A 25,923-nucleotide genomic window follows, 5' to 3' on the forward strand; every position below is an offset into this window, starting at 1 on the left:
TAATAAAATTATTATAAAAATTAGTATATAATATATTTATTTCAAATAAATACATTTGTAATATATATATAAAAATATATTAACATATAAAATTTAAAAGATATATAATTAATTTATTTTATTTAATAATTTCAAAATTATGTTTATGTCAAAAAAATACTATTTTAAAAATAAATTTTACAATTAAAATACCTATTTTTAAAAATAGTATTTCACATTTAAAAAAATATTTTAAAAATTTTTATTTTAGAAATCAAAATTTTGTTTTCTGGATATAAAAATAATTTTATGATATTATTAAATAAAATAAATGAATTAATTATATATATTTTTTAATTTTATAAATTATAAATGTAAATACCCTCTAATTTCATATGAGAATATTGATTAGATAATGAAGAGTATAATGTTAATGTTAATGTTCTACTAATCAAAGTTTTAAAGGAGAGTTATTTCCTACTTGTCACGAAGGAAAAAGACAATTGATAGGATACTCTGGACAAGAAAGAAGATTCTAGTCGGATCGTGACACACCGACCTTTGACCGGTTTATCGGAACGTATCCGGTTTTATGGTTAAACCGTCATGGAGGAAAAGGTTCTGTAAAGATTCAATTAATTGAACACCTTTTTTGTTAATAAGAACCGACAATGTCACCAAAAGACGACCATTTCACATTCCATTATTTTAATATCTTCTCGTTAGCTGTTGTAACGTTTGGTACAGAAGAATAATCGGAGGAGAAAGCTTCCGACCACGACGCTGGCACTACAACATTGGCTAATAAAAACATCCATAGAAGTCAATATTCCCAAATATCCATTAGTTAATTCTGTAATAAATAATTAGTCCTAAAAAGAAAATTAAAATATTTAACCAAAATATTAGGCAGAGAGAGAAAGAAAAAGAAAAAGAAGACCGAGGTTTGCTCCCACCCATGATCTAATCAAACACCTCAAAGGAAAGGAGAGATTAATACAAAAAAAAAAGTCCCTAACTTTGGTCTTAAAAGGTTCACCGAAAAATTCTCTTACTTTTTACATCCTATTGAGATCTAGAGAGAGAAAGAAAAAAAGGATCGATCACAAACACAGAGATACATATGTCATAAGCTTTTTCTCTGTTTCTGTTTCTGTTTCGGTAGAAGAAGAAGATGCTGCAGAGAGCTGCGAGTAATGCGTATTCATGGTGGTGGGCTAGTCATATCCGTACCAAACAATCCAAATGGCTCGAACAAAACCTTCAAGGTCTCCCCTCCCTTTCTCCATATTGTATCTGTTTCGATTGTTTGGGTTATCTATCATATAAAGTTGAGATCTTTATCATCTTATTGAAAACAGATATCGAAGAGAAGGTGCAATACGTGCTCAACCTCTTACAAGAAGATGGAGACTCGTTCGCCAAGCGCGCGGAGATGTACTACAAGAAGAGACCAGAACTCATAACCTTCGTGGAAGAAACCTTCAGAGCATACAGAGCCTTAGCCGAGCGTTACGACAAGATCTCCACCGAGCTTCAAAACGCCAACACCACCATCGCCTCTGCATTCCCCGACCAAGTCCCCAACTTCGCGATGGACGACGACGACGACGGCCCCTCTTCCAAATTACCCAAAAGACCCAACCTCCCCGGTCCTACCGCCCCCAACGTCCCCAAGATGCCCGTTAAAGACCTGAAGAGCGCGGTGAGAGTGGCTACCAAGAAGCTTCAGCCGAGGAAGTCAATGAAGTACACTGGCGGTGCGACCAACGTGGCTGTCAAGAGCTCGGGGTTGAGCAAGTCCGAGGCCATGGGGGAGATTGACAAGCTGCAGAAGGAGATTCTGACGCTGCAGACGGAGAAGGAGTTTGTGAAAAGCTCCTACGAGAAGGGTTTGTCCAAGTACTGGGAGTTCGAGAAGAGCATTAAGGAGAAGCAAGAGAGGATCTGCGGGTTGCAGGATGAGTTCGGGGAGAGCGTTGCGATCGAGGACGACGAGGCGAGGAGGTTGATGACCGAGTCTGCGATCAAGTCGTGTCAGGAGAAGCTCGTGGAGCTGCAGGAGAAGCAGGAGAAGTCTTACGAAGAAGCGAAAGAAGAGCATTTGAAGATCGTGGAGTCTAAGGAGAAGCTGAGGTCTATGTCTAGCCAGCTTCTAGGTGAGGAAAGTGTTGTCTTTGCGGATGACGATGAGGTTAGAAGTAGTACTTTGGAACATGAGATGAGAGAGATGTCTAGGAAGAAGGAAGAGCTGGAGTCTGTTAAGGAGAAGATCAGAGAGCATTTCGAGTCCGGCGTGAACTCTTCGGTGGACGCTACAGAGATGGCTGAGAGAGTTGATGAGCTTGTGAACAAAGTGATTAGCTTGGAGAGCGCGGTTTCCTCCCAGACTGCTTTGATACAGAGGTTGAGAAACGAGACCAACGGTCTTCAGACGCAGATAAGTACTCTTGAAACCGATAAAGCTGTATTAGCAGATGACAAGAATGATCTTAGGAAGAAGCTCAAGGAAATGGAGGAAAGACTCAAAGCGTTGCAGGACTTGGACAGGAACGTGATGGATAAGACTAGTACTCTGAGTACAGATTTTGATAAAGCGTGTAGTAATCTCGATAACCTCTCTACTGGGAAGTTGGATGAGGTGAAGAAGAAGCCAGAGAGCGTGGGGGTGAAAATGGAACCGGAGAAAGATCTAAAGGAAATGTCTGAGGAGACAAAAGAGGAAGAAGCTGAGAAGAAGAGTGAAACAACAACAGTTGCAGAAGATATCATCATCCCAAGTAAAAGTTCAGAAGTTGTTTTGGAATCTACTGAAAAGATTGATTCTGAACCAGAGATGCAATCTGACAAGACAGAGGCTGTTCTTCTTGATAATGTTCTAGAGAAGCAGTCTGAATCAGACAAGACGGAGTCAGTTCTTCTTGATAATGTTTTAGAGAAACAGTCTGAATCAGACAAGACAGATAATGTTTTAGAGAAGCAGATACTTTCTAAAGAATCTGATCAGAAGGAGGGAGAGAGTGAACCAGACTGGAAAGAGATGTTCATGAAAGGAATGGAGAACAGAGAAAAGCATCTGCTCACAGAGTACACAACCATCCTAAGAAACTACAAGGACATGAAGAAAGACCTCGACGAAACGAAAACAAAAAACGCCACGAAAGACGACGAGATCAAGCACCTCAGAGAGAAGATGACCCTCCTGCAGAAAGGCCTCGCGGACAGCAACGACCTGCTGGAAAGCCAGATGTCGAACGACGACTACTCCCTCGGTTTCATGGCAGCGGAGAACGAGAGCATGTCCCTGGTCGAGGAGCAGTTCCGCCTGAACATTGACGAGCTACTAGAGGAGAATCTCGACTTCTGGCTGAGGTTCAGCACTGCGTTCGGGCAGATACAAGGGTACGACACGTCCATCGAAGACCTCCAAGGCGAGATATCGAAGCTGGAGCAGAGGAAGAAGCAGGACGGGAGCGGGACGGCTAAGTACGCGCTGAGGTCGGACGTCAGGCCGCTTTTTCGACACCTGAGGGAGATCAACACCGACCTCGGCCTCTGGCTCGAGAAAGGCGCCGCGCTGAAAGAGGAGCTCAAGTCGAGGTTCGAGTCGCTGTGCAATATTCAGGAAGAGATCACAAAGGCTTTGAAGTCGAGCGCCGAGGACGATGACTTCAAGTTCACGAGCTACCAGGCTGCTAAGTTCCAAGGCGAGGTGTTGAACATGAAGCAGGAGAATAACAAAGTGGCGGATGAGTTGCAGGCGGGGCTTGATCATATCACCACGCTTCAGCTGGAGATTGACAAGACTCTGGGGATGCTGACCGAGGAGTTTGCGCTTTCGGGGTCCAAGAACAGGTCGGAGCTTGACCTCCAGCACTCGGATAGTCGGTCCAGAGTGCCGTTGAGGTCGTTTATATTTGGGTCCAAACAGAAGAAAACGAAGCCGTCTATATTCTCTTGCATGCATCCTTCGCTATACAGGAAGATGAAGGCTTCTACGCCAACATAGGTAATATAAATACAATACCATCCAGAGAGTTTATTGATTGATTCATATACTGTAACTTATTCAGATTCATGGAGGATTTGATTCTTTTTCTTTTCCCTGGGGAGACTTAACCTTTTTATCTTTTTTTTTTTTGGATTGTGAGATTGAAACAATAGTTTTGTGTGTTGGCTATTCTCTCTGAGTATATTGGTAGATTGATAACTCACCGGTTGTAACTGGTGAAGCAAGAGGATTGTCTCCCAGTTTTTTTTATAATCATTTTCTTATTCAAAAGTTTGTATGTTCAGAACCATTTACAAGTAACAGAGTTTGTGATTTTGTTTGTTCATTTGTGTTTTTATGATGGTATTATACAGACAATAGTTATGCAAACCATCTATGAGACTATTCTCTGAGACTCTAAGAGACATTGTCTCGCAAAGCTCAGTGTAAAATCAGACGGAACATTTCATTTAGACAAGATGAGAAATCAAATTATTCTTTTCATTCCTAAACAGTATACAGAAAAGTTGATCATCAACAAACAAGCTTTATGAAAAAAGTTACAAAAACAAGAAGCAAACTCTATTTACTGATATAATCGAAATCAAGAATGATATTGCGAGATAAGTCTATCAAGGATCGAAAGAGATCTCTGAGACTACCTTAGCTCATCTTCCTTTAGTCATGTATCCTACATGGTTCATCAACTCCTGATATATAGAAGAAAAACAAAAAAGATGAGCCAATTCAAAAGTCCAAGTCACCAGAAGAAATAAACAAAATGATCAAAAGTTTACACAAGAGAAAGTCTAATACCTGAGAATTAGTCTGAGCGCCTTTGAGTCTTTTCCAGCATGGAGAGAAAGGTCATTTCCGATCGCAGGAACTCTCTAGCAAGCCTTCGAGATTCCTCTACCATCATCTTCGATATCTGTTCGTTAGGCTTTGTTGGAGCCTCTGCCGAATCAAAAAAGGCAAACACTTTCGACTATAAACGTGTGAGTCAAGCAATATCACAAACATGTTGTAACGAGGTTGAGACCATGTTGCCCGAGCCAACGGTGCAGAAGCCATTAACAACGTCAAATATAACGAGACCCAAGCTTGAGCCTCTTTTCAAAACCAGAGATTCCTTCTTCACTGGGATCTCCTTCTTTAGTTGCTCAATTTTGTTTTCATCCCTCTCTACAGAAAACAATAGTATATTTATAAACTGATATATCAAATGGGGGTGTAGCTCATATGGTAGAGCGCTCGCTTCGCATGCGAGAGGCACGGGGTTCGATTCCCCGCACTTCCATCATTTTGGTTGCGGGCTCATTCAAAAGCCAGTTTATGGGCCTGGCCTATATTGCTTATACACCCATTAAACTACTTAAACTCACTTTCCAATCACACAACACCACTAAGATTTTTCTATTCTTGGGCTTCACTCGTTCTACTGGTTTCAGTAATCGATTTCTGTAACAAATAACAATGAAATTTAGTGTTACACAGAGGAAGAAAAGATTCAAAAATTCGAAGAGTATCGTATTTTATATCGGAACTCGTTTTTTTGATTGATAGGTTTTACAGTGGATACGCATGTTGCAGTGACGAGCTATTAGCGACTACTGAGACGTTGTAGTTTTAGGCACGAGGAACTTCGTCCCATAATTTATCGGTAATTAAAAAAAAGAAGCAGCTATATTTTCCATCAACCGCATGAGTTTTCATGCAAAAGTGGGTCAATTGAATGGACTAAAATTGATCAAATGGTTGCTATGACGATCAATGAATAATGTTGATGTTATCATTAAAGTTATTCTTGGGTTCATCCTCTGTTCATCTAGATGAACATGTAAGTTCACCAATCAATAGAAAGTAGATATTGTACATTTAATATCTTTAAAAAAAAATATATATTATCAATTTATATCATGATTTTAAAATAAAAATAAATAAAAAATAGTGCTAGATGAAAAAAAAATATTATTTTTAACGCCGTCAGCAAAACACTAAACTATAAACCCTAAATCCTAAACCCTAAATCCTTAGATAAACCCTAAACCCTTGGATAAATCCTAAACTCATGGGTAAACCGTAAATTCTTGGATAAATCATAAATCCTAAGTCAAAAACACAAAATCTTAAAAACAATAAACCCAAAGATTTAAGAGTTAGGATTTATCCAAAGGTTTTCCCAAGAGTTTAGGGTTTAAGATTAGAATTTAGAGTTTAGTGTTGCTGATGACGTTAAAAATATTTTTTTTTTGTATCTACTACTATTTTTATTTATTTTTACTTTTTTGAAATTATGATATAAACTGTCAATATTTTTTAAAAGATACTGCATATAAAATAACAACTTCTTATTGTTCAGTGAATCCAAGAATAACTCTATTAGTGATATATTGATTTTCCTAGTTTTATTTGAATAAAGATTTCGAAATTAAAGCTGACAAAAAGAGAGTTTTAGAGTGCAATAAAGACGAACAATGGAACTCAAGCTCCACATGACAACAATGGAAGTCAAACTCGACCGTGTTCTTCAAATCATTTCTTTCCCAAGTCAATTAGTAAATTTATTATTACTATAAATACCGTTGAGCAAATAAAATGAATTATTTCCCTTAAACGCCGCTGTCTTTTAATGTTCACAGTGCTGACAAATATTTAGAGTTTGAAATGAATCGCTAATTTTCCGTTAAAACTTTCCTTTCGTAAAAAAAAAACCAATGCGAAAATGGTGGTGATGTGAGAGATTTACGCGTTTCCCATAAACGAAACTAAAGTCTTTTAGCGTTTTGCCGTTCCCGCTTCTTCACCGTGACTTGTGAGGGAAGAAGAAAGAAACACACTACTAAAGAGAGAGAAACTAGTCCTCCCTTTTGCTAAACTTCTCGCCACCATGAATAACCTCAGTGCAGCAACAACCGCCGTATCGAATCAGAATCAACGACAACAGCGACGGGCAATAATCCACGTGTTACCAGACGAGGTGGCGTTACGAGTCGTCTGCCACGCGTCAGTTATAGGCGGCATAATCGGATCAAACGGCTACGTCGTCTCCACGCTCCGGCGCGAGACCGGTACCAAAATCCACTGCGAGTCTCCGGTGAACGGTTCCGATCACTGGGTCGTATTCATCGTCGGATCAACCGCCGTTAACAAAAGCTTTCTGTTGACTGACAGAGTCGGAGGCTTCGCCGCCGGTGAACACGAGGGTTGGGTGACTTGCGAGGTCTCCGCCGCTCAGATGGCGCTGATCAGGGTTTTGGAGAGGTCGTGGGCCGTTCTGGCGGCGAAGGATAGCGGCGGAGTCGTGGAGGGGGATGATAAAGAAGCTTACTGTGGGATTCTAGCCGATCGGAGTCAGATTGGTGCTGTTTTGGGGTTGGGAGGGAAGAGCGTGGAGTGGATGCGGAGAAACTCCGGCGCTATGATTAGGGTTTTGCCTCCTCCCAGTTGTGGTACGAACAGTGATGAACTGATTCAGGTATGTTCTGTCTCCTATGATCACTTTTGAAGTCAAAACATAAAGTCAAAGTCTTTGGTGTCTCAGTTAACTGCTGGTCAACGCATGGCTTTTGTAAAATTGGTATATATATAACATGTGACAATGCGTAGAAGTAGAAGAAGCAATGACATGGTAGTGATGAATGTTCTAAGTGTTTATGCAAAAGCTTTGTGTTGAATAATCCTTTTTATATAATTATTCCCGCAAACTACATTCATTTTGCAACTGCGGTCGGGTTGAAATTTTTTGGATTCAGTCTTTTAAGTTTCATTTTGGTTTTGTACATGTTGATAGTTAATATTAGTTAGGATTTTGAGTAAATTTTATAGCTGTTTATAAAGATTCATTGTGGATTCAAACTCATTTTGGATTCGGTTAATAATATTTTTAGGTTAGATATTTTCAAGGTCTATTTTGGATCCAAACTCAATTTGAGTTCGGTTAAGAAAAGTTTTGTATATTATGTATTTTCAATGGTCGGATCAGAATAAACATGTAATTGAATATTTAAAGTAGTTATTTGGGTTTTGAAACTTTAGATTATGTATTTTTGAAGGTTGGATCAGAATAAACACTCATGTCATGCCTACACATATCTAAGTGTTTATGGTATTCTTTTTATGAAAAGTTAATAACTTTTGTGTTTGCATTTTTGGATTTGATTAGTGAATGTCTGTTTTATTTTCTGTACATAGATCACTGGCGATGTCTTAGCTGTGAAGAAGGCACTGGTTATGGTATCAAATTTTCTTCAGAATAGTCCACCTCTCAATGGCTATCCACCGCCACTTTGCAGCAAGGCCTATGACTCATCTACTGAAGATCCTCACTCTGAGTTTTTACCAAGCCTGCGCTCTTCATTGCCCAATGCTTCTGAAACTGCTGCATCCAATAATACTCATACACCATCAAGAAACCGTTTTCAAGATTCAATAGATACATACCGGAAGGTTGTGTTCAAACTAATCTGCACAAGTGTTGCAGCTGGAGGCATAATTGGGAGACATGGAACTATCATCAGAGCTATGCAAAATGAAGCAGGTGCTTCCATTTCGATCGGAGCTCCACTAAAAGCATCCGGTGAACGTGTTGTTACCATTACTGCACGTGAGGTAGCTTTTTTTTCTCCTCATTGCTGTTACTTTTGATTTAATCACAATAATCTAACTTGCTTTGCCTTTTTGTAGAGCCTTGATTCAGGGTACTCTCCTGCACAAAAGGCTCTGGGTCTTGTCTTTGCAAGATCTGTTGAGATTGATGTTGGGAAAAGTCTGTTTCCGGGTGCTTTAGTGAAAGCTAAGCTATTGGTACCGTCACAGTTTGCTAATGACTTTGCTGGAAACAGAGAAGCAGTCATGGTAACTGGTGTTGATGTACACATTCCAGTAGGTAGCCAGATTCTAGACGGTCTTTCAGAAAATGAACTGGTTATAGAGGTAAGCAACTTGTGTTTTCTTGTAATCAGTATGATTTTATTTTATTACCTATATAAGATAATCTTTTTGTCTCTTTGTTTATTTTTTAGATTATGGGAGAGTATAAGCATGTACAAAAGGCCTTGTGTCAGGTTTCTTCTAAGTTACGTGAGAACCTATTACCAAAGAAGGCCGTAGAAGAAGTGAGAGCTAGAGTTAGTAATCCATATAATCTGCAACCATCACAACAAGTAAGTGTGTTCTCTTGCTCGTAAGCTGACGTTTTAATGATGTGTTGCTTGGTTCCATTTGAGAACCATTTCATAATGGTTCAACAAAACCGCAGAACACAGGAAGAGGAGATTCTCTCTCGGTATTAGATGGTGAACAAGACTTGAATATGCTCAGAATCAGTACAGAAGTAATGAAGTCCATCGATTGTACTCATACCGAGGCGAATGAAGTCAACGGTTTTATACATCCAACAAGCTTATTGGAGAATGGGTTGACACAGGGAATGAAACAGCTTCAACTTTCTAGCAATGGATACTTTTCTTCTTTACCACCACGGTATGTTCTTGCTAGCTACAGTGTAATCCATTTTGTTAACAATCTCCTGGCGTTGTATCTTGTGATTGATTTTCTTTTTGTTGGAAGCAGAAATAAAGGTGTATCTTTGAGAAACGTTACCTTGGAGCTAGCTGTTGAGAAAGATGCTCTTGCTGCACTCTATGGAAGAGATGGTGCCGGTTTAGACAATCTACAACAGGTGTTTCTTTTGTACTTGAATCATTTTTACATGCTAGACAAAAATCATTTTGTTAACTTGTTGTTGCAAACCAACAGATTTCAGGAGCCAGAGTGGATGTCAAGGATTCTCTTACAGGAGTTGAAGCGACGGTCTTACTCTCGGGGAATCCTGAGCAAACCCAGACAGCCATGTCTTTGTTCATTTCAATCCTTGCTGATCCGTGATCATTCTTCAGCCACTGTTGCGTTTTACAGCTCTGCTTTTGTACTTGAGATGAGTTGTTTTTTTTTAATTTTCTGGTAAAACTTAATCTTTATCCCAATACTCTAACCTTTTCTGGAGACTAGCAGTTATCACAATCTAGTGCTGTTTTTTTTTTTTTTGGGATCTCATTTGCATTCTAATATTTTAAATATATAAAAAATTTAGTCTGAAAAAATCTTATATAAAAAAATTGGAACCATTAATCATCAAGTATTAAGATATGGCTCCAGAATTGTGCAGTTACTGATTTGCTCTCTCGTGATCATGCGCAATGATCTTGAAGAACATAGATGTGTTAGAAAATGGTCTATCTTTTAGTTTGTAATTTGGGGATAGGGTCACTCTAAATTTTTATTAGGAGTTGGGTCACTTGCAAGAAAAGAGAAACAATTTGTTCCATTTGTGTTTTTTTTACCCATATCTTCCAGAGTGTACCTTCTTTCTTTTGTTAAGAATTGTAAATGGGAAGGTACAAAAAAAATTTACCATAAAACTTGCTAAAAAAGTTTTGAGACTTGCAAACACTTTTATTTAGGGTTAACCACCTGAAAGACTTTTAGCCTACAGAGAAGCAAGTCAAAACAACAGAAAAGTGTTTTTTGATGATATCAACATGTGTAGTAACCTAAAGAATTGATCTTTTATGTGCTTAAGAGGAAGGTCTAGAACTTCTGAGTGAGAACAGCGTTCGAGATGCCAGCTTGCTCGATGGTTTGGTCTAAGTCAGTCGTCAGTGGTGTAGGAGGAGACGACCCCATGATGAGTAATTGGTAGTCTCTGGAAGCATCTGGTCTAGCCGCGTCAATGAAGTTTCGAACGTCTCTGATGGTATGGTGAGTAGTAGTGAACCGGGAGACAATGGGTGTGCCGTCCGCTAATATGACCTTGATCGAGGTTGTTGGAGCTGTGGGATCCGTTGATGGTGTTGCTTCTGCGGTCAGTGAGTCGGATGAAGCTGGTGGGACAGAGTCTGGCTCGGCTAGAGTTCTTCCCACTCCTTGGAATGGTTTTGGTGGCTCCTGTTGTTAGAGATATAAGAAGCAAAGAGCTTTCAACATTTCAGTAAGAGAACATGCATAAGCATTATGAGAGAGAGAGATATATATATATACATGGAAGTCTTCTTGTTGACGCCTAATGAGTGTGATAAGGACACGCCGTTTGCCACCTGGAGAATCGAGTGCACGTGGTGCCTCCAAGCTTTCTACGACCTTGAATCGACATGGAAATCTATGTTTATAATCAACCCAAGCTAAACCGGAGAATTAAAAGCCCAAAATTTGAACTGAACAGAAAAAAAAAAAAGAAGATAGTAAAAACCTCAAGAAACTCTGCACATTGGGGATCATCCAATGGCCATAATATATTATCATCATCGAAAGTGTAACCATTCCTATAAAGAGTTACAGTGCGTGGGATCTCTTGAGGAATAACCGAAAGAATTTCGCTTAAGCTTCTGAACTTTAGTCTTCTTGGTAATGATGATAGATCTCTTTCTACATCATCTGATTCCATAGGATCTTCGTTCCTAAAATACAAAACCTTTTGTTATCATCTAAAAGCAAGATGGTCGCAAGACTCAACATAATCGCATATTCGCTTTCGAAACTAAAGATTCATCTCTTGAAAGATTAAAAAGAAACTACTCTTTTTCATCGGAATCGCTGAGGATGTTCCCATCGCCAGGAGAGAAGGCACGAGAAGGAGACCGTGGTGATCGCAACCGTATCGGCGAAGGAACATTTGGCCTGGCTGCGTCGGCTGCTGCGACGACGGCGTCTCTGAAGGCGGAGATTGCAGCGGCGATATCCCATTGATGAGCTTCAAGAATGAGTATAGCGACTTGTTCCGAAGAAGATGTGATCTCAGTAGTAAAGGAGCTGATCATCTTCTGGCGAATCTCCTCCGTCGTCGGCGGAGGCTTATGATCATCATCACCCATCGCAAGCTTACTTCTTCTTCTGATCTTTCTTTCGTTCTTCGTTCTTCGTCTTCTCAAACTCTCTCACCTCTGAAACTTTCCGTTATATAACCAACTTCAAAACGCGCGTAGTCGTCTCTTTTGAAGAACTGAACGCAGCGTTTTATATATTAAACGCAAAATCACTAGTTTAGGTTTTAAATTTGACAAATATACAATTCAAACGATACAATTATATTGCATGCATGCAAACAGAGCCGGGCCTGATATAATGAGGGCCCATTCAATTTGTTTTTTTTTTTTTGAATTTTTTTTTGTATAGTATCAAAAACTAAACCTGGAAAGTTATACAAAACAAAATGATATAAATATAACCAAAATAAAGAAACAAAAATTGTACATCTAATTCGTACACCTATTTTTTTTTTAAAAAAATCAATTATATATATATATATATTGTGTTAAAAATATATTTTCATAAATCAATATAGAATATTTTTATAAATACTGGTGGCCTTTATATTAGATTGAGCCGCACTAAAATGTTTTTGTAATTAAATATATTTTAAATGAATTTCTATATAAGATAGTGTATAAGTTTGAGCACATTTATCCAAACCACGGACCAAACCGTACAAACTGAAAAACCAAAATTGAATTGAATTGCATAAATAATAGAGTAAATCATATATTTATGACTGAAAAATTGAAACCGAACCGAGAACCAAATGAGTACCTGAGTTTTTAAATAAAAATATTTATTTGAAAATATTAATTACATTCAATTTTTAAATAACCAAATATCCTAAAAATACTATTTATAAACCGGATAACCCGAAAACTTGAATTACCCGAATATTTTTATTTGGTTGATAAATAATTTAGTTAACCAAAAGTATAATTTATTTATATAATGATTTCATATATATATATATAACTATGTTTAATATAACACATAGTATCAAAACTATTTTCAAAATAATTATTTCAAATATATATATAACTGTGTTTTAAATTAAGTATATTTTGTTCTAAAACACAATTCTACTGCTAACCTATTTTAAGGTATCGATATAATGTTAATAAATAACAAAGTGTTTTCAAAATTTTTAGAAGTTATCACTAACCGGTTTATAATTGGTTAGACTAAATATCTAACAAAACCAAAGATAAATAGCCATTTTCTGAAAATATAGACATATAGAAAGATTGAACCGGTTTTATGTAGACCATAATCATATCTATGGATTCGTATAGGAACTGGTTTGGTATTAAATAATACAGCCAACTTGGAATATTAAGTTGTGACAAACATTGTTTAGTTTGTGAATGATAATGTTGGAATGTTCATATATATAACATGGTTAATGAAATCAGTTTAGTTAATAAGGTTGGTATAAAATAATGGTTGATCTCTGTAAAAGGTACAATTTTTTTATAATGGATATTGTATTCTGTTAATAGTCTCCGAAAGTATTAACTATTAAATAAATCACAAGTAACCATATATACAAATATAGGGTGGACATTATTTAATAATAACAAAAAATAATTATGATGGAATAATGCGTATATAGTAAACTCTATGTAGAGAATTAGGTTAGTACATTTTTATGACTAATTTACCTTTAATGAAGAATAATTAATAAGTTAGTAGTATGAGAAACAATATGAATTATAGTTAAATGAAATGGTCCAACTATGGCTTGTTTTAAGTAGATTTTTAGGACTCATTCTCTTTTAATAGTATTAATAGTGAGCTTAATAATATAATTTTTAAACACTCCAATATTGTGTAAAGACTTTCTATTTGCTTTCTATAACATTGTTTATACCTTTCCAATTCTTCACTATAATCATAATGTTATACTTTATACATTAAATAAACCTCAATCACGCTATGAAACATAACTGATATTATGTAAACTAGGTTCGTGTCCGCGCTACGCGCGGATTATGTATTTATATTTTTTTCTGTTTAGATAAATATGAATATGTGTTATTGATAGTTTCATCATTTTGTATCAAAAAAACCTACAAACTTTGTACATGAAAAGTACGATAAGATTTTGGGTTCCATTTTGTTAATGTTTTGTTGATGATTTCATGTGGGCGTAAATTTTATTTATAACGTTAAATACATGTGTATAAGTATCAATTTGCACATAATGGTAGAGTAAACTTAGTATTGCTTATTTTGAATAGGGTTGAGTGAGAAATAAATTATATAATTGATCAGAGAGGGTTTGTGGTTCTACTTGGTGTAGCATAAAAGTAAGAATTATTATAGATTTTTTGTTAAGCAAAGAATAATATCAATACATAATGTCAAAATATAAAGAACATAGGCTAGTGAAAGAAATTATGCCGAAAACATTGGCTTTGTTAAATCAAGTTGTGGATTTGTGGTGGCGTAGACTTTGGTTCCGTTGTTTTTATTTCTGGTTTTATCTTTACAAATTTGTATGAAGTATTCTTCATCTTCTTGTTGAAGTAAAATCAGGTTCCTTAAGAGAATTTAAGAGATTTTGGAAAGGTTCTCCACAAAATAATGGACCCCACAATTACATACATATATACAATATATACATATACATTTATGGCAAGTTTAGAACTCCAGTGGGTAGAACCTCCGTTGGAGCTCTTAAATAGAATAGAAGAACTTAACTAAATGCAATGAATAAAACTAATATGATTTGGTCGAATTATTATCAGAAATATTTTAATTCCGTTTAAAGAGAAATGTAATTCAATATATCTGAAAATGACTAATCGAATCAATCTACATTCTTATAAAAAATAAAAAATTAACTTAATAATATTTTTTTTACTTTATATATATAAATTACGGAATGACTCAAGATACATTGATAAATGAAAGTGAACTTTTAATTAAATTGTTATGATTTAATTATTTTGAAAATTTATATATAAGCATGAGATTATAAATTTTAAATTGATCAATACTTTAATTTTTATATTCAATTCTCAATACAAAATATATCAAATCATATATAATTCTATCAAATTTACAAATCTAAGACAAACTAACTAAACTAAATGCATTAAGAAAAATAATCAAATTTATAAAAATAATAATATTATGGTTGGATTCAGAAAAATATATATAATCTAACATACCTTAATAATAACTAAACCGGCCAGATACTTTATATGCAAAGCACATGTCTAATTAAAATAACATAATATTGTTTAAAGTAATCATTGTAGTGTGGTTACTTTATAAATAGAAAATTAGCTAGTATATTATATGAATCTAATATTATTTATAAGATAAAATATAAATATCATAATAAGCTAAACAAAAGAGTGACTTATTTAAATATTAATAATAGATATAAAGTTTTAGTAGTGTTGGTGCTCATCTTCACTACTTCAGTTGTGTTGCATGAGTTTCAAAGCAAAGAAAAAACAATTTTCTTATAACACAAATGGCATTGTTGAATCTCTGAGTTTTAACAAACCATCTAAAATTATTCCCACTAAACATGCTTAGCCAAACAAAATCAACCTTAAATGTTAATGTACTAATATTCTCTGGTTATGTGTGGTGGCTTGTTATCTTTGTCTTGTTTTTGTAGTCGTTTCTTCTCGGTTTAGACAAAAGTTTGTCTAACTGAACTTCCACACATTCTTAACCTTTGAGCTCTATATTACTTCTAAGTATACACACAGATAAAAAACCTAGCTTCTTTGTTGTGTTCTCTTATATGGACTGTTATACCAATGTATATATATATATGTATCTTCATTTTTCCAACATAAAATATTTCCTTAATTGTACCTGAATTGAAAAATAATAATTGAATGGACTTAGTTTAATTGATATAGTTTAATTGATACCAAAGCAGATTCAGTTTGGTTCACAGTTTGTCTTGAAACCAAATTCGGATGCGGCAAATGTGACATTGCATTGCTTTGGCGATGTCACTGAGGAAAAGCTCATGGGTCTCTTGTAACTTCTGTTGTTTCTCCAACATCATCTGTAGGCACCACCCTGTTTTCAATCTGTATTTGCAAGGAGCTTTGGATATAGGGCATATAAACAAAACAACATCAAATATAATAGGACTGATGCTCTTTTTGGTTAGAAAGCAGACAAAGGTTATTTTTAGCAGCCATGCATGTGATATAATTACCTCGATCAGCTCAAAGAAACATTTCTAAGCTTCCACTTGTGGCATTGGAGCTTATGTGATCTCGAAGCTCCTTGTAAAGAAAGAGTGACAAAATTAAACATGTAAGTAATATTATAACAATTAAATTCTGAACAAATACAAAAGAATGTCAAGAGATTTGATATCTTTGATAGAAATTTAAGTTTTAATGTCAAGAGATTTGATATCTTTGATAAATTTCATCTTTATCTTCTTTCACTCGAGGTTCTCCTGTGAAAGAAAAAAAAAAGAGAAATATTTGTAACATGTTTTGCCTTCGAGACTTTAGCTTTCGAAAGAGTAAGCAACTTTCTAGAGACATGTGTGGTTAAGTTAATAGTTCAGAAAAACACAAAATTATTATGTAAAAGTATATACCGGTAGCCTCTGAAGTCTCCAGTTGATGCCTTGCCGTTCTGTATTTACGTGCGTAACAAAATATAAAGACGATAAACAGTAATTAATTGATTGCAGTAACACATTTCTTCCACAGTTTCACGATGGCAGAAGCTAGCCCATTATTCCTCCCTTTACAGATTAAGGAAAAAGGAAAAGACTGTTAGGAACTTAGGAGCCGGAGGAAGAAAACCTCAGGCCAAATGCAGAAGAATCATAACTTAGTTAATACCAAAGTAAAGAGAACAAAGATTAGTATCAACAAATCAAAAGACAGAAATTTAAACACAAATATTGAAATATTGCAACTTGTATAACCATTAGAACCATTTCATGATCTTAGCTCTTCCCATTCTATAAACCTACTCATGAACTGATTTATTTTTGTGAAAAGAACTCGTTTGAGCAAGTTACCTCACTTTCTCATGAATTCTCCAAGATGCTTATGCACAACTCTCCCTGAAGCTTAACTATAGAGAAGACACACAAAGTGGCGAGGAAGATGAGTAAAAAATAGGTAAAGCAAATTACCAAGGATGAAATGAAATGGTAAAGCTTGAGAAAAATGTTTTTGTAAGTAGGTAAGCTCTTCATCACTCAACTTGCTCGAGTGTTTGGTTGGAAACGTCTAGGTGGAGGTCCATATCCATCCAAGTAAATGATCTTAAAAACTGAGAAGACAAAAAATGGTTAGAACTCAACATAATTAAAATGGCCAATGCTAAAATCATAAACTTTATAACCCATCGTGTAGCCTCTTAACTTATTTTGGAGGATAGGTTCAAAACCCGAAATCATATTTTGTCACCACAATCTAACACAAAATTTGAAACTTAACTGAAATTTGATCTGATGAAACAGTAGAAAACACACCAAAAGAATTTGGATCGAAATGTTTTTTTTCTACTTCTCGGGCTGTCATCATCACGGAGGAGTAGATTCTTCATCTCCTCCTTCTTTTAAGATGGTCCTCCTCGTCCTTTTTTGAGCCCGTCATTTTCAATTGGAGAGAGAAACAGTGACGGAAGACTTGCCGGTGGAGAGGGGAGAGTATCCAGTGGATTTCATGCCGGTAAATGTAGTTGTTTTTGCAGAGTTTCAATTAGGGCTGAGATAACGATGAGATGGAGCCCTTTATATAGAAGGAGAGAAAGGGGAAGGTGGAACGAAACCATTAAAACAAGATTAAAGAGCATAATGTACTAATGAAGAGGGATAACTGTAACGGCGAAGTGTTTGGTGCTGAGAAATTGATCAGTAATGACGAAGATGAGTAGTCGGGGAAGAGTTACGCTTCAGAAATGGTGAGATGTGTTGGATTCAAGTAGTTTAATAAATGTAAACACAGCCCAAATGAAAACACAGATTCATGGCCCAAGAATTCTTGATGACATGGACAAATGATTGGTTATGAATATTTCATCATATGTGGACAGTGTAAGAAGGTTTGAAAATAATTCTTTTTATATAGAAGAGATATGATACTTGAACCAATTTCACCTCGCTTACTACCTAGCTTTTTGTAAAATGAAATATGTTTCTTCAGAATTTTTTCCAAAACAACTTATATTTATTCATTCTCTCTATTATTTGATCAATTTTTCGAGATATATCAAGTTTTATTAACCCGTGCCAAAAACAGCCGCTTAAAGACTTTTAGCCTAGAGAGAAGCAAACTGCACAGTGATAACCTAATTTTTTATTTAAAATTTTAAAAGTCAAACGCTTTTATTTATAATTATATCTAAGTAAAAGACTTTTAGCCTAGAGAGAAGAAAGTCAAAACAACAAAAACGTGTGTTTTGATGACATCAAAATGTGTAATATGATTTTTTTATGTGCATAAGAGGAAGGTCTAGAACTTCTGGGTGAGAACAGAGTTGGAGATGCCAGCTTGCTCGATGGTTTGGCCTAAGTCAGTCGTCAGTGGTGTAGGAGGAGACCCCATGATGAGTAATTGGTAGTCTCTCGAGGCATCTGGTGTAGCCGCGTCGATGAAGTCTCGAACGTCTCTGATGGTATGGTGAGTAGTAGTGAACCGGGAGACAATGGGCGTGCCGTCTGCTAATATGACCTTGATCGAGGTCGTTGGCGCTGTGGGATCCATTGATGGTGTTGGTTCTGTGGCCAGTGAGTCGGATGAAGCTGGTGGCTCGGCTAGAGTTCTTCCCACTCCTTGGAATGGTTTTGGTGAATCCTGCTGTTACCAAAGAGCTTTCAACATTTCAGCAAGAGAATATGCATAAGCATTAAGAGAAAAAGAGATATAAATATACAGGGAAGTCTTCTTGTTGACGCCTAATGAGTTTGATAAAGAAACGCTGTTTGGTCTATGGCAAATCGAGTTCACGTGGTGACTCCAAGCTTTTTACGACCTTGAATCGACGTTGGAAACATATGTTAATAAAATCCAAGTGAATCAAAGCTAGGAAAAAGCACCAAAGAAAAAATATATTAAACCTCAAGAAAGATTGCATTATCCGGATCATCCAATGTGGATAATGGATGATCATCGAGAGTGAAACCATTCCTCCAAATAGTGACAATGCTCCGGACCAATTGAGGAGTATCTGAAAGAATTTCACTTACGCTTCTTGAATTTAGTCTTCTTGATGATGATGGTAGAGGAGCTCTTTCTACATCATCTGATTCCTTAGCAGCGTTCAAAAGATCGTTCCTAAAAATACATATAAATATCCAAAAAACCTTTTGTTATGATAACGAAGAGCCATTTTTTTCTCTTAGCAAGAAGTATCATGGATTCAACATAATCGCACATTGTGATTTCGAAACAAAAAATTCATCTCTCTTCCACAAGAGATTAAAAGAGACAATTAACCAACTTACTCTTGTTCATGGAAATCGTTATCAGCTCGTTGAATCGCTTCCCTACTAAACAGATTACGTGCATGAGAAGGAGACCGTGGTGATCGCAACCGTATCGGCATCGGAGATGAAACTGACAAACGAGAATGGAGAAAAGATGGAATCCCCATGAAGAAAAGCATTATGGACATCCATTTGATATACCTCATGGTTGTTCTTGGCAGCAAGATCCAAAAACAGACGAACAGTCTTCATCTTTGCAACTGGTGCAAAAGTTTCTTCATAGTCAAGTCCTTCCTTTTGATGGTTACCAAGAACCACAGGTCTCGCTTTAAATCTTTCGATTGTACCATCAGCCCCCGATATTTAATCGTAAACACCCATTTACAGCCAAGCGCTTTCTTATTTTTAGGCAAGTGCTCAAGACGCCAAGTATGATTCTCTTCAAGTGAATCATATTCCACATGTACTGCATTACCCCAACGAGGGTCCTTCATAGCTTCTTGAAACGATTTTGGCTCAATATTAGTAGACAACGCCGTTAAGAACTGCTGATGATTAGTCGAAAAACGTGCACAAGATACATAATTTGCAATAGGATAGACCGTACCTGAGGATGGCTGTGGAGAAGGTGATATTGAGGCGTGAGAGGATGAGGGACTTGAACCTGGAATCGTGTCAACAACATAATCTCGTAGTTTGATGTTTATTTTCTTTGTACGATGCCCTCGACCAAGAGGTTCCTCAGTACCAGTATTAGATTCCACAGCCTCACGTGGAGTGTCCTCAGTCAAACTCAAACTAGTATTCTCCTCTGTCTCAACGTGTATCTGTGCTGGAGAGCCATCTCCATCAGCTACATTATTTGATTCTTCATTATTCGATCCAGTGGCAATATCAGTGTCACTTTCTGATTCTGTTTCAGCACCCAAAAGTAGTGGAGATGGAAGCTGTTGCTCATTAGAGATAGAGACGACACTTGAACAGCAAAAGGAAACACCTTTTCTTGAAAAATAACGTCACGAGATGTAAACACAACTTCTTTCTCGAGATCAAACAATTTCCAGCCTTTTTTTCCATATGGATATCCCAAAAACACACATCTTCTACTCCTTGTGGCAAATTTATCCCCTTTATGATCTAGATTGTGAGCATATGCTAGACTACCTAGTACTCGCAAGTGTTTGTAACCCGGAGCATGTCCATAGAGAACCTCGAATGGAGTTTTATTCTGAAGCACAGCCGAGGGAGTTCGATAAATTAGGTAACCTGCAGCAAGATACACTCTCCCCAAAACTCAATAGGCAAGCTTGCCTGAAACCGCAGAGCCCGAGCTACATTCAAGATTTGTCTGTGTTTACGCTCAACCCGACCATTTTGCTGTGGCGTATGAACACATGACGTCTCATGCAAGATTCCTTGCTCTCTGAAGAACCGAGATAAGCATGTAAACTCAGTCCCATTATCACTCCTGATCACTTTAACCTTCTTCGAAAGCTGACGTTCGATCATAGTGAGAAAGTTGTGAATCTGTTCAGAAACCATTGTTTTATCCGATAAGAGATACAGCCATACAGCCCGAGAGTGATCATCTACTATAGTTAAGAAATATCGTGATCCACAAAAGGCTGTTTCGCGGTATGGTCCCCATAAATCAAGATGAATCAGATTAAAAACTGGTTTTGCATTATTAGAACTTGTAGGAAAACATTGTCGAGTTTGTTTAGCTCTAAGGCAGACATCACAACTCTTAAATAAAAGCTCACTACTACTAGAATTATCAGAAACACCAGAAACAATCCCAGTAACATGAGACGATGGATGACCCAACCGGTTATGCCATAACACCAAATCTGCGTTGACACGAGTCTGGAAGGAAGTCACCATGTCTATCCCACGAAACCGGTAAAGTCCCTCTCCCTCTCGTTCACCCGCTCCAATCAGCATCCTCGTATTGCAGTCCTGCAAAATTATGAGTTTATCAGTGACTTGGCCAATCAAGAAGTTATCAGTAACAAGTTGACCAAACGAAATCAAGTTTGTATGAAATCCTTTGACATAGAAAACATTCTGCAAAGTCAAACGAGAAGTGAGTTTTGTTGTGCGCTGCTTTGACGCCGACGCATCAGATCCTGCAGGCAACGTAACCGCTAGCGACGGTATGTTTCGCACATCATCTAGCAGCTCAACACATCCAGTCATGTGATGTGTTGCGCCTGTATCAAGAATCCAGAGAGTATCATTTTTCTTACCCCTGGAGGTTGCAGTCGATTTACCAGCATTAATCATTCGTTGAACAATGTTCCATTGCTCATCTGATAGTCCAGTCAAGCCAACACGATCACTCTCTGTGAGCAAGCCAGTCGAACCCAATCCTGCTGCATTCGCACTCGGTATCTGCGTGACATTGGCTCTTGGATTATAGCCACTCCCACGACTCTGCGCACCAGATTGAGTTCCTATGCCTCCCGTCTTGTTTCTTGGTTTGTCTGGCCACCATTCCGGATATCAAATAATCTTAAAACAGGAGCTCACATCATGTCCTTTCTTCCCACACGCTGTGCATATGCGATTGAAATCACGATTATTGTAGCCACCACGGAAATCAGTTGGTGAAGTTCCCTGTCTAGCCGAGTCTCTCGGTGCAGTAGATCGAGAATTCATGGCAGACTGAGCTTGTGTGGCAAAGCTCATCATCGGAGTCTCAGACGCTACGCTCATACGAATGGTCTCGTTCTGCACAATCGTTTGATAAACGCTGTCAAGATCCGGAAGAGGCGTTATTGCGCATAGTTGAGATCTGATAACCCCATGCACTGAGTCGTCTAGTCCTGAGAGGAAGTCGTGGATCTTCATGTTTTCTTTTTCCTTCTCATGAGCCGTGTTCAAGTCACACTCACACTTTCCACATCTACACTGTTTTGATTCCATAGACTCTGCTATTCCATCCCAAATCTTTGTTAAACGGCCAAAGTAATCATCCACCGTCGAGCCGTTCTGCTTGCAAGTTGCCAACGAGTTTCGCAGTTGCTGGAGTCGAGCTCCACTTTTGATGGAGAACCTCTTCTTTATGATATCCCACAATTCCTAGGCAACTTCTCGAGTCGAGATCGTGGATCTTATCTTTGGTTCAATAGTCTGTTTAATCCACCCTACAAGAAGATGGTTATTAGCTATCCAATCTTCGAGCTGTGGAGATCCTTGTTCTGGTTTGGGAATGCTTCCATCGAGGAACCCAAATTTCTTCCGAGAACTTAACGCCATACGGAAGTTGATAGCCCATTCGTCGTAATTCAAACCGTTGAGTTGAGGTTGTGAGATTACAGCTACGTATGGTGAGATAGTTTTGTGTTTCGGGTCGGCCGCCACAATCGACATCGTGATTTAAGTGATACACAAGTTGACTATAATACTCTGTTTTTTTTTTTTTTTTTTTTTTTTTTTTTGTGAGAGAAACAGAGACAAGAGAAAGATGAACGTTAAAAGAGAAGAAGAAGAGTCACGATAACTTGTTTGAGAAGCAAGTGTCGTGTTTGATTAGGTCTTTCAGATCAGAAGCTCTGATATCATGACAAACGAGAATGGAGAAAATATGTTCCATCTTATTCCTTTGATCGTAAGATCATATATATACATATACAAAGTGTCTCTAGGGTAAACCCAATATGTAAAGATAATATACACACAATATATTGGCATAAATATGGAATATATCCTAATAGAAACAGAGATATCTACTCCAAGATTCGAAGGCAGAGCTCGTGAGTCTAGCGACGTCTCTCGAAGACGATGTGATCTTAGTAATAAAGGAGCTGATCATTTTCTGGTGAATCTCCTCCATCGTCGGTGGAACTTTTTTATCATCAGTCATCAACGATACTGTTCTTGATCTTGCTTTCGCTCCTCTCAAACTTTCCGTTTTAAACGAACTTCAAAACGCGCGTAGTAATCTCTTTTGAAGAACAAAACGCAGCATTTTATATATTAAACGTTGGTTTATTGAAGAGGCAAAATAACTACTAATTAGGTTTTAAATTTGACTTTGACCAAAATAAATGTTTTAAATTTGACAAAAATTACAATCCAAACGACACAATAATCTTCTATTGCATGCATGCAATACACAAAAAAAGAAAATCTTCAAAAGCAATAGTAACCAGCAACAAAAATGGAAGACAAGCTTTTAAAATACAAATCTCTAGTACTTTCAAGGAATGTCTTTAAGCTCAAACTCAGATTTGTCTTTGTCTTCTCCTTCTCCACATGAATCACCAATCCTGACGCTATGCACATCAGTTTCGTATTGATGCCTCATCGAAACACACAAGAAAAATAAAGAAATTCAAAGCCCCCAAGACGACAAGTAACCAGTACAAGTAGTCCAATCTCGCTTTGTTTCTAAGCTGTTCTTGTGTGTAACCTTATCCACAATCGAAACGAGCAAGCTGTTGTGCTTAGAAAACTTGTTTCAAAGAAGATAACTTGTACTCCCACAATTGGAGTCAAGTTCTTGATCTCATATCGACGAACCAGGTCTCAGGGATGCGAAAGTTTCTCCTTAGATATGTGTTTCAAGTTTCTGTGCATACGATCTGGTGGAAAGAAATGGGAGAAGACATGGCACGGCACAGCGTCCTCCAAACCTTCTCATCAAGTCCATCTACAAACAAGTAAGGAACAGAATCAGTTCTCTACAAGGAAGAGGAGGAACTCCTTTCAGCCAAGCTATGGTGACTTGGTTTTCGTTTAGAATTTAGACGGAACCTCAACACTTTTATTGTTTTGAAAAAACTATCATACAATTAGCCTAAAGCTGCATTAGTTTGTACAAAAGTTTTTTTGATTTGAATAAATTTAACATTCTTTAAAAAAAAAAAGAAGATAACTTAAGCTTGCTAATTTACATCATCATCATCATCATCATCATCATAGCTTAAGGTATTACAACTACTTGTTGCTTCTCTTCGCTCTGACTTCGACTAAAATAGCGATGAGACGTTAGCATAGCTAATTCTGACTTTTATGAATCATTCATTATGAGTATATAGGCATTTTGATTTATTATATGCTAACTTGCGAAGGTAGAATATAAACATATATGCAATAGTGAAGTTCCCTAGACCTTAGTGAAAAGCACATATAAAATGAGTAACTTGTAGGTGAAGAGAAGATACATGTGAATATGTGATATCTAGGACCAGGCTAACTAACCATGTCCTATGGGTTCTAAAAGATTTATTAATTTGTTGCAAGTGATGTGCAAAACTACACCTTACACATGCATAAATCTATTTTCATTTCATTCTTGTAATAAACAAAAATGCATAATTTTAAGTTTAAAAGTATATATATTATATATAGCTAAAACGCATAAATCATATATACATTAATACATTCGGTTTTATTAACATTCACACTATCTATATTATTAAAAGAGAAGTACCCATTAAAAAATACCCCTAAGTTTTCTAACTTATTTACACTTCCATGCCACTGAGAATTAAATAAAACTACCTATTTTAATGCATGTCTTTTCCAGTTAAATTAATGAGTTTTTCTTAATCAAATTTAAATTTAGTGTCATTAAATGAACCTACCTATTTTAATGTTTGTCTTTTCCAGTTAAATTAATGAGTTTTTCTTAATCAAATTTAAATTTAGTGTCATTAAATGAACCTACCTATTTTAATGTTTGTCTTTTCCAGTTAAATTAATGAGTTTTTCTTAATCAAATTTAAATTTAGTGTCATTAAATGAACCTACCTATTTTAATGTTTGTCTTTTCCAGTTAAATTAATGAGTTTTTCTTAATCAAATTTAAATTTAGTGTCATTAAATGAACCTACCTATTTTAATGTTTGTCTTTTCCAGTTAAATTAATGAGTTTTTCTTAATCAAATTTAAATTTAGTGTCATTAAATGAACCTACCTATTTTAATGTTTGTCTTTTCCAGTTAAATTAATGAGTTTTTCTTAATCAAATTTAAATTTAGTGTCATTAAATGAACCTACCTATTTTAATGTTTGTCTTTTCCAGTTAAATTAATGAGTTTTTTTTAATGAAATTTAAACTTAATGTCATTAAATGAACCTAAAAATACATCATATTTAACGTAGCTTATTACGGACGAGTACAGCCCAATAATGAACTTGAATTTTATTTTTACGAAAACGTGAATCACTTGACTTATGTAATATTTAAAATATATTAACTACAATATAACAAATGCATATAACCTACCTATACTTTAGTTTGAAATGATCATGCTCATTTTTTATATAGTCAACTTACATCATGCATCGATCGATGTACAATAGTCAAACCATCTATAGTTTTTGTTTTCTTTATAGGATGTATCAACCAACCAATCATCCTACTGATTTTCTAAGCTTTATAAAAAAACAAATAAATAAATAAAAACTAAAAATCCAATATCTTCAATTAATCAAAACATAATATCTTCAAAGTCGTATATTTAATGTACCTATTAAATATAGAAACTGTAACCATAATTACACTAATTATAAGAATAGATTTGATTCCAACCAATTGATCTATTACTTCGGTAATTGATTTGCTTGCAGAAGAGGAAACAATAAATTTAAAATTTATAAGAATATAAAGATATAGAGATTCCAACCAATTGCCTATATTTGCGTATGATTTTCGCATAATAAGCTTCAAATTGAACATTGAAAAAGA

At 36.3% G+C, this 25,923-nt stretch overlaps 4 protein-coding genes and 1 non-coding gene across 5 annotated transcripts; 3 read left to right on the forward strand and 2 right to left on the reverse strand.

Moving 5' to 3' along the window:
* Positions 1-860: 860 nt before the first annotated feature.
* On the forward strand, positions 861-4,316 carry LOC106342911 (protein NETWORKED 2D-like). The gene is made up of 2 exons (XM_013781976.1): positions 861-1,247; positions 1,341-4,316. Exons 1-2 carry the CDS (start codon positions 1,154-1,156, stop codon positions 3,986-3,988), a joined length of 2,742 nt encoding a protein of 913 aa, XP_013637430.1. The 5' UTR covers positions 861-1,153; the 3' UTR covers positions 3,989-4,316.
* An 881-nt stretch (positions 4,317-5,197) lies between these two features.
* On the forward strand, positions 5,198-5,270 carry TRNAA-CGC. Its single transcript has one exon. It is a non-coding gene; the product is annotated as a tRNA-Ala (tRNA).
* Positions 5,271-6,860: 1,590 nt separating this feature from the next.
* Positions 6,861-9,859, forward strand: LOC106338900 (KH domain-containing protein At4g18375-like). Its single transcript, XM_013777768.1, has 7 exons — positions 6,861-7,448; positions 8,165-8,581; positions 8,657-8,905; positions 8,995-9,135; positions 9,231-9,454; positions 9,545-9,653; positions 9,731-9,859. The coding sequence occupies exons 1-7, from the start codon at positions 6,861-6,863 to the stop codon at positions 9,857-9,859; spliced, it is 1,857 nt and encodes a 618-aa protein (XP_013633222.1).
* A 651-nt stretch (positions 9,860-10,510) lies between these two features.
* On the reverse strand, positions 10,511-11,853 carry LOC106341237 (plant UBX domain-containing protein 5-like). The gene is made up of 4 exons (XM_013780042.1): positions 11,546-11,853; positions 11,220-11,427; positions 11,012-11,110; positions 10,511-10,918 (listed from the first exon to the last, which is right to left on the reverse strand). The coding sequence occupies exons 1-4, from the start codon at positions 11,839-11,841 to the stop codon at positions 10,562-10,564; spliced, it is 960 nt and encodes a 319-aa protein (XP_013635496.1). The 5' UTR covers positions 11,842-11,853; the 3' UTR covers positions 10,511-10,561.
* Positions 11,854-18,249: 6,396 nt separating this feature from the next.
* Positions 18,250-22,598, reverse strand: LOC106338901. Its single transcript, XM_013777769.1, has 7 exons — positions 22,377-22,598; positions 21,803-22,283; positions 20,490-21,709; positions 19,571-20,170; positions 19,300-19,517; positions 18,855-19,071; positions 18,250-18,591 (listed from the first exon to the last, which is right to left on the reverse strand). The coding sequence occupies exons 1-7, from the start codon at positions 22,596-22,598 to the stop codon at positions 18,250-18,252; spliced, it is 3,300 nt and encodes a 1,099-aa protein (XP_013633223.1).
* Between the last annotated feature and the right edge of the window lie 3,325 nt (positions 22,599-25,923).

This window comes from Brassica oleracea, chromosome C4 (assembly GCF_000695525.1).
Source record: "Brassica oleracea var. oleracea cultivar TO1000 chromosome C4, BOL, whole genome shotgun sequence".
In the NCBI taxonomy this organism is placed as follows: Eukaryota; Viridiplantae; Streptophyta; class Magnoliopsida; order Brassicales; family Brassicaceae; genus Brassica; species Brassica oleracea.

Bases quoted from the DNA above. Each gene is read 5' to 3' on its own strand.
- LOC106342911 (XM_013781976.1), top strand. From the start codon at position 1,154: ATGCTGCAGAGAGCTGCGAGTAATGCGTATTCATGGTGGTGGGCTAGT. The intron at 1,248-1,340 runs GTCTCCCCTCCC...TATTGAAAACAG, and splicing joins GCTCGAACAAAACCTTCAAG to ATATCGAAGAGAAGGTGCAA.
- LOC106338900 (XM_013777768.1), top strand. From the start codon at position 6,861: ATGAATAACCTCAGTGCAGCAACAACCGCCGTATCGAATCAGAATCAA. The intron at 8,582-8,656 runs GTAGCTTTTTTT...GCCTTTTTGTAG, and splicing joins TTACCATTACTGCACGTGAG to AGCCTTGATTCAGGGTACTC. The intron at 9,455-9,544 runs GTATGTTCTTGC...TGTTGGAAGCAG, and splicing joins TTTTCTTCTTTACCACCACG to AAATAAAGGTGTATCTTTGA.
- LOC106341237 (XM_013780042.1), bottom strand. From the start codon at position 11,841: ATGGGTGATGATGATCATAAGCCTCCGCCGACGACGGAGGAGATTCGC. The intron at 11,111-11,219 runs GTTTTTACTATC...TGTCGATTCAAG, and splicing joins AATGTGCAGAGTTTCTTGAG to GTCGTAGAAAGCTTGGAGGC. The intron at 10,919-11,011 runs GTATATATATAT...CTCTAACAACAG, and splicing joins GTCAACAAGAAGACTTCCAT to GAGCCACCAAAACCATTCCA.
- LOC106338901 (XM_013777769.1), bottom strand. From the start codon at position 22,598: ATGTCGATTGTGGCGGCCGACCCGAAACACAAAACTATCTCACCATAC. The intron at 22,284-22,376 runs GTAGGGTGGATT...ATCATAAAGAAG, and splicing joins TAGCTAATAACCATCTTCTT to AGGTTCTCCATCAAAAGTGG. The intron at 18,592-18,854 runs GTTTAATATATT...TGGTAACAGCAG, and splicing joins ATAATGCAATCTTTCTTGAG to GATTCACCAAAACCATTCCA.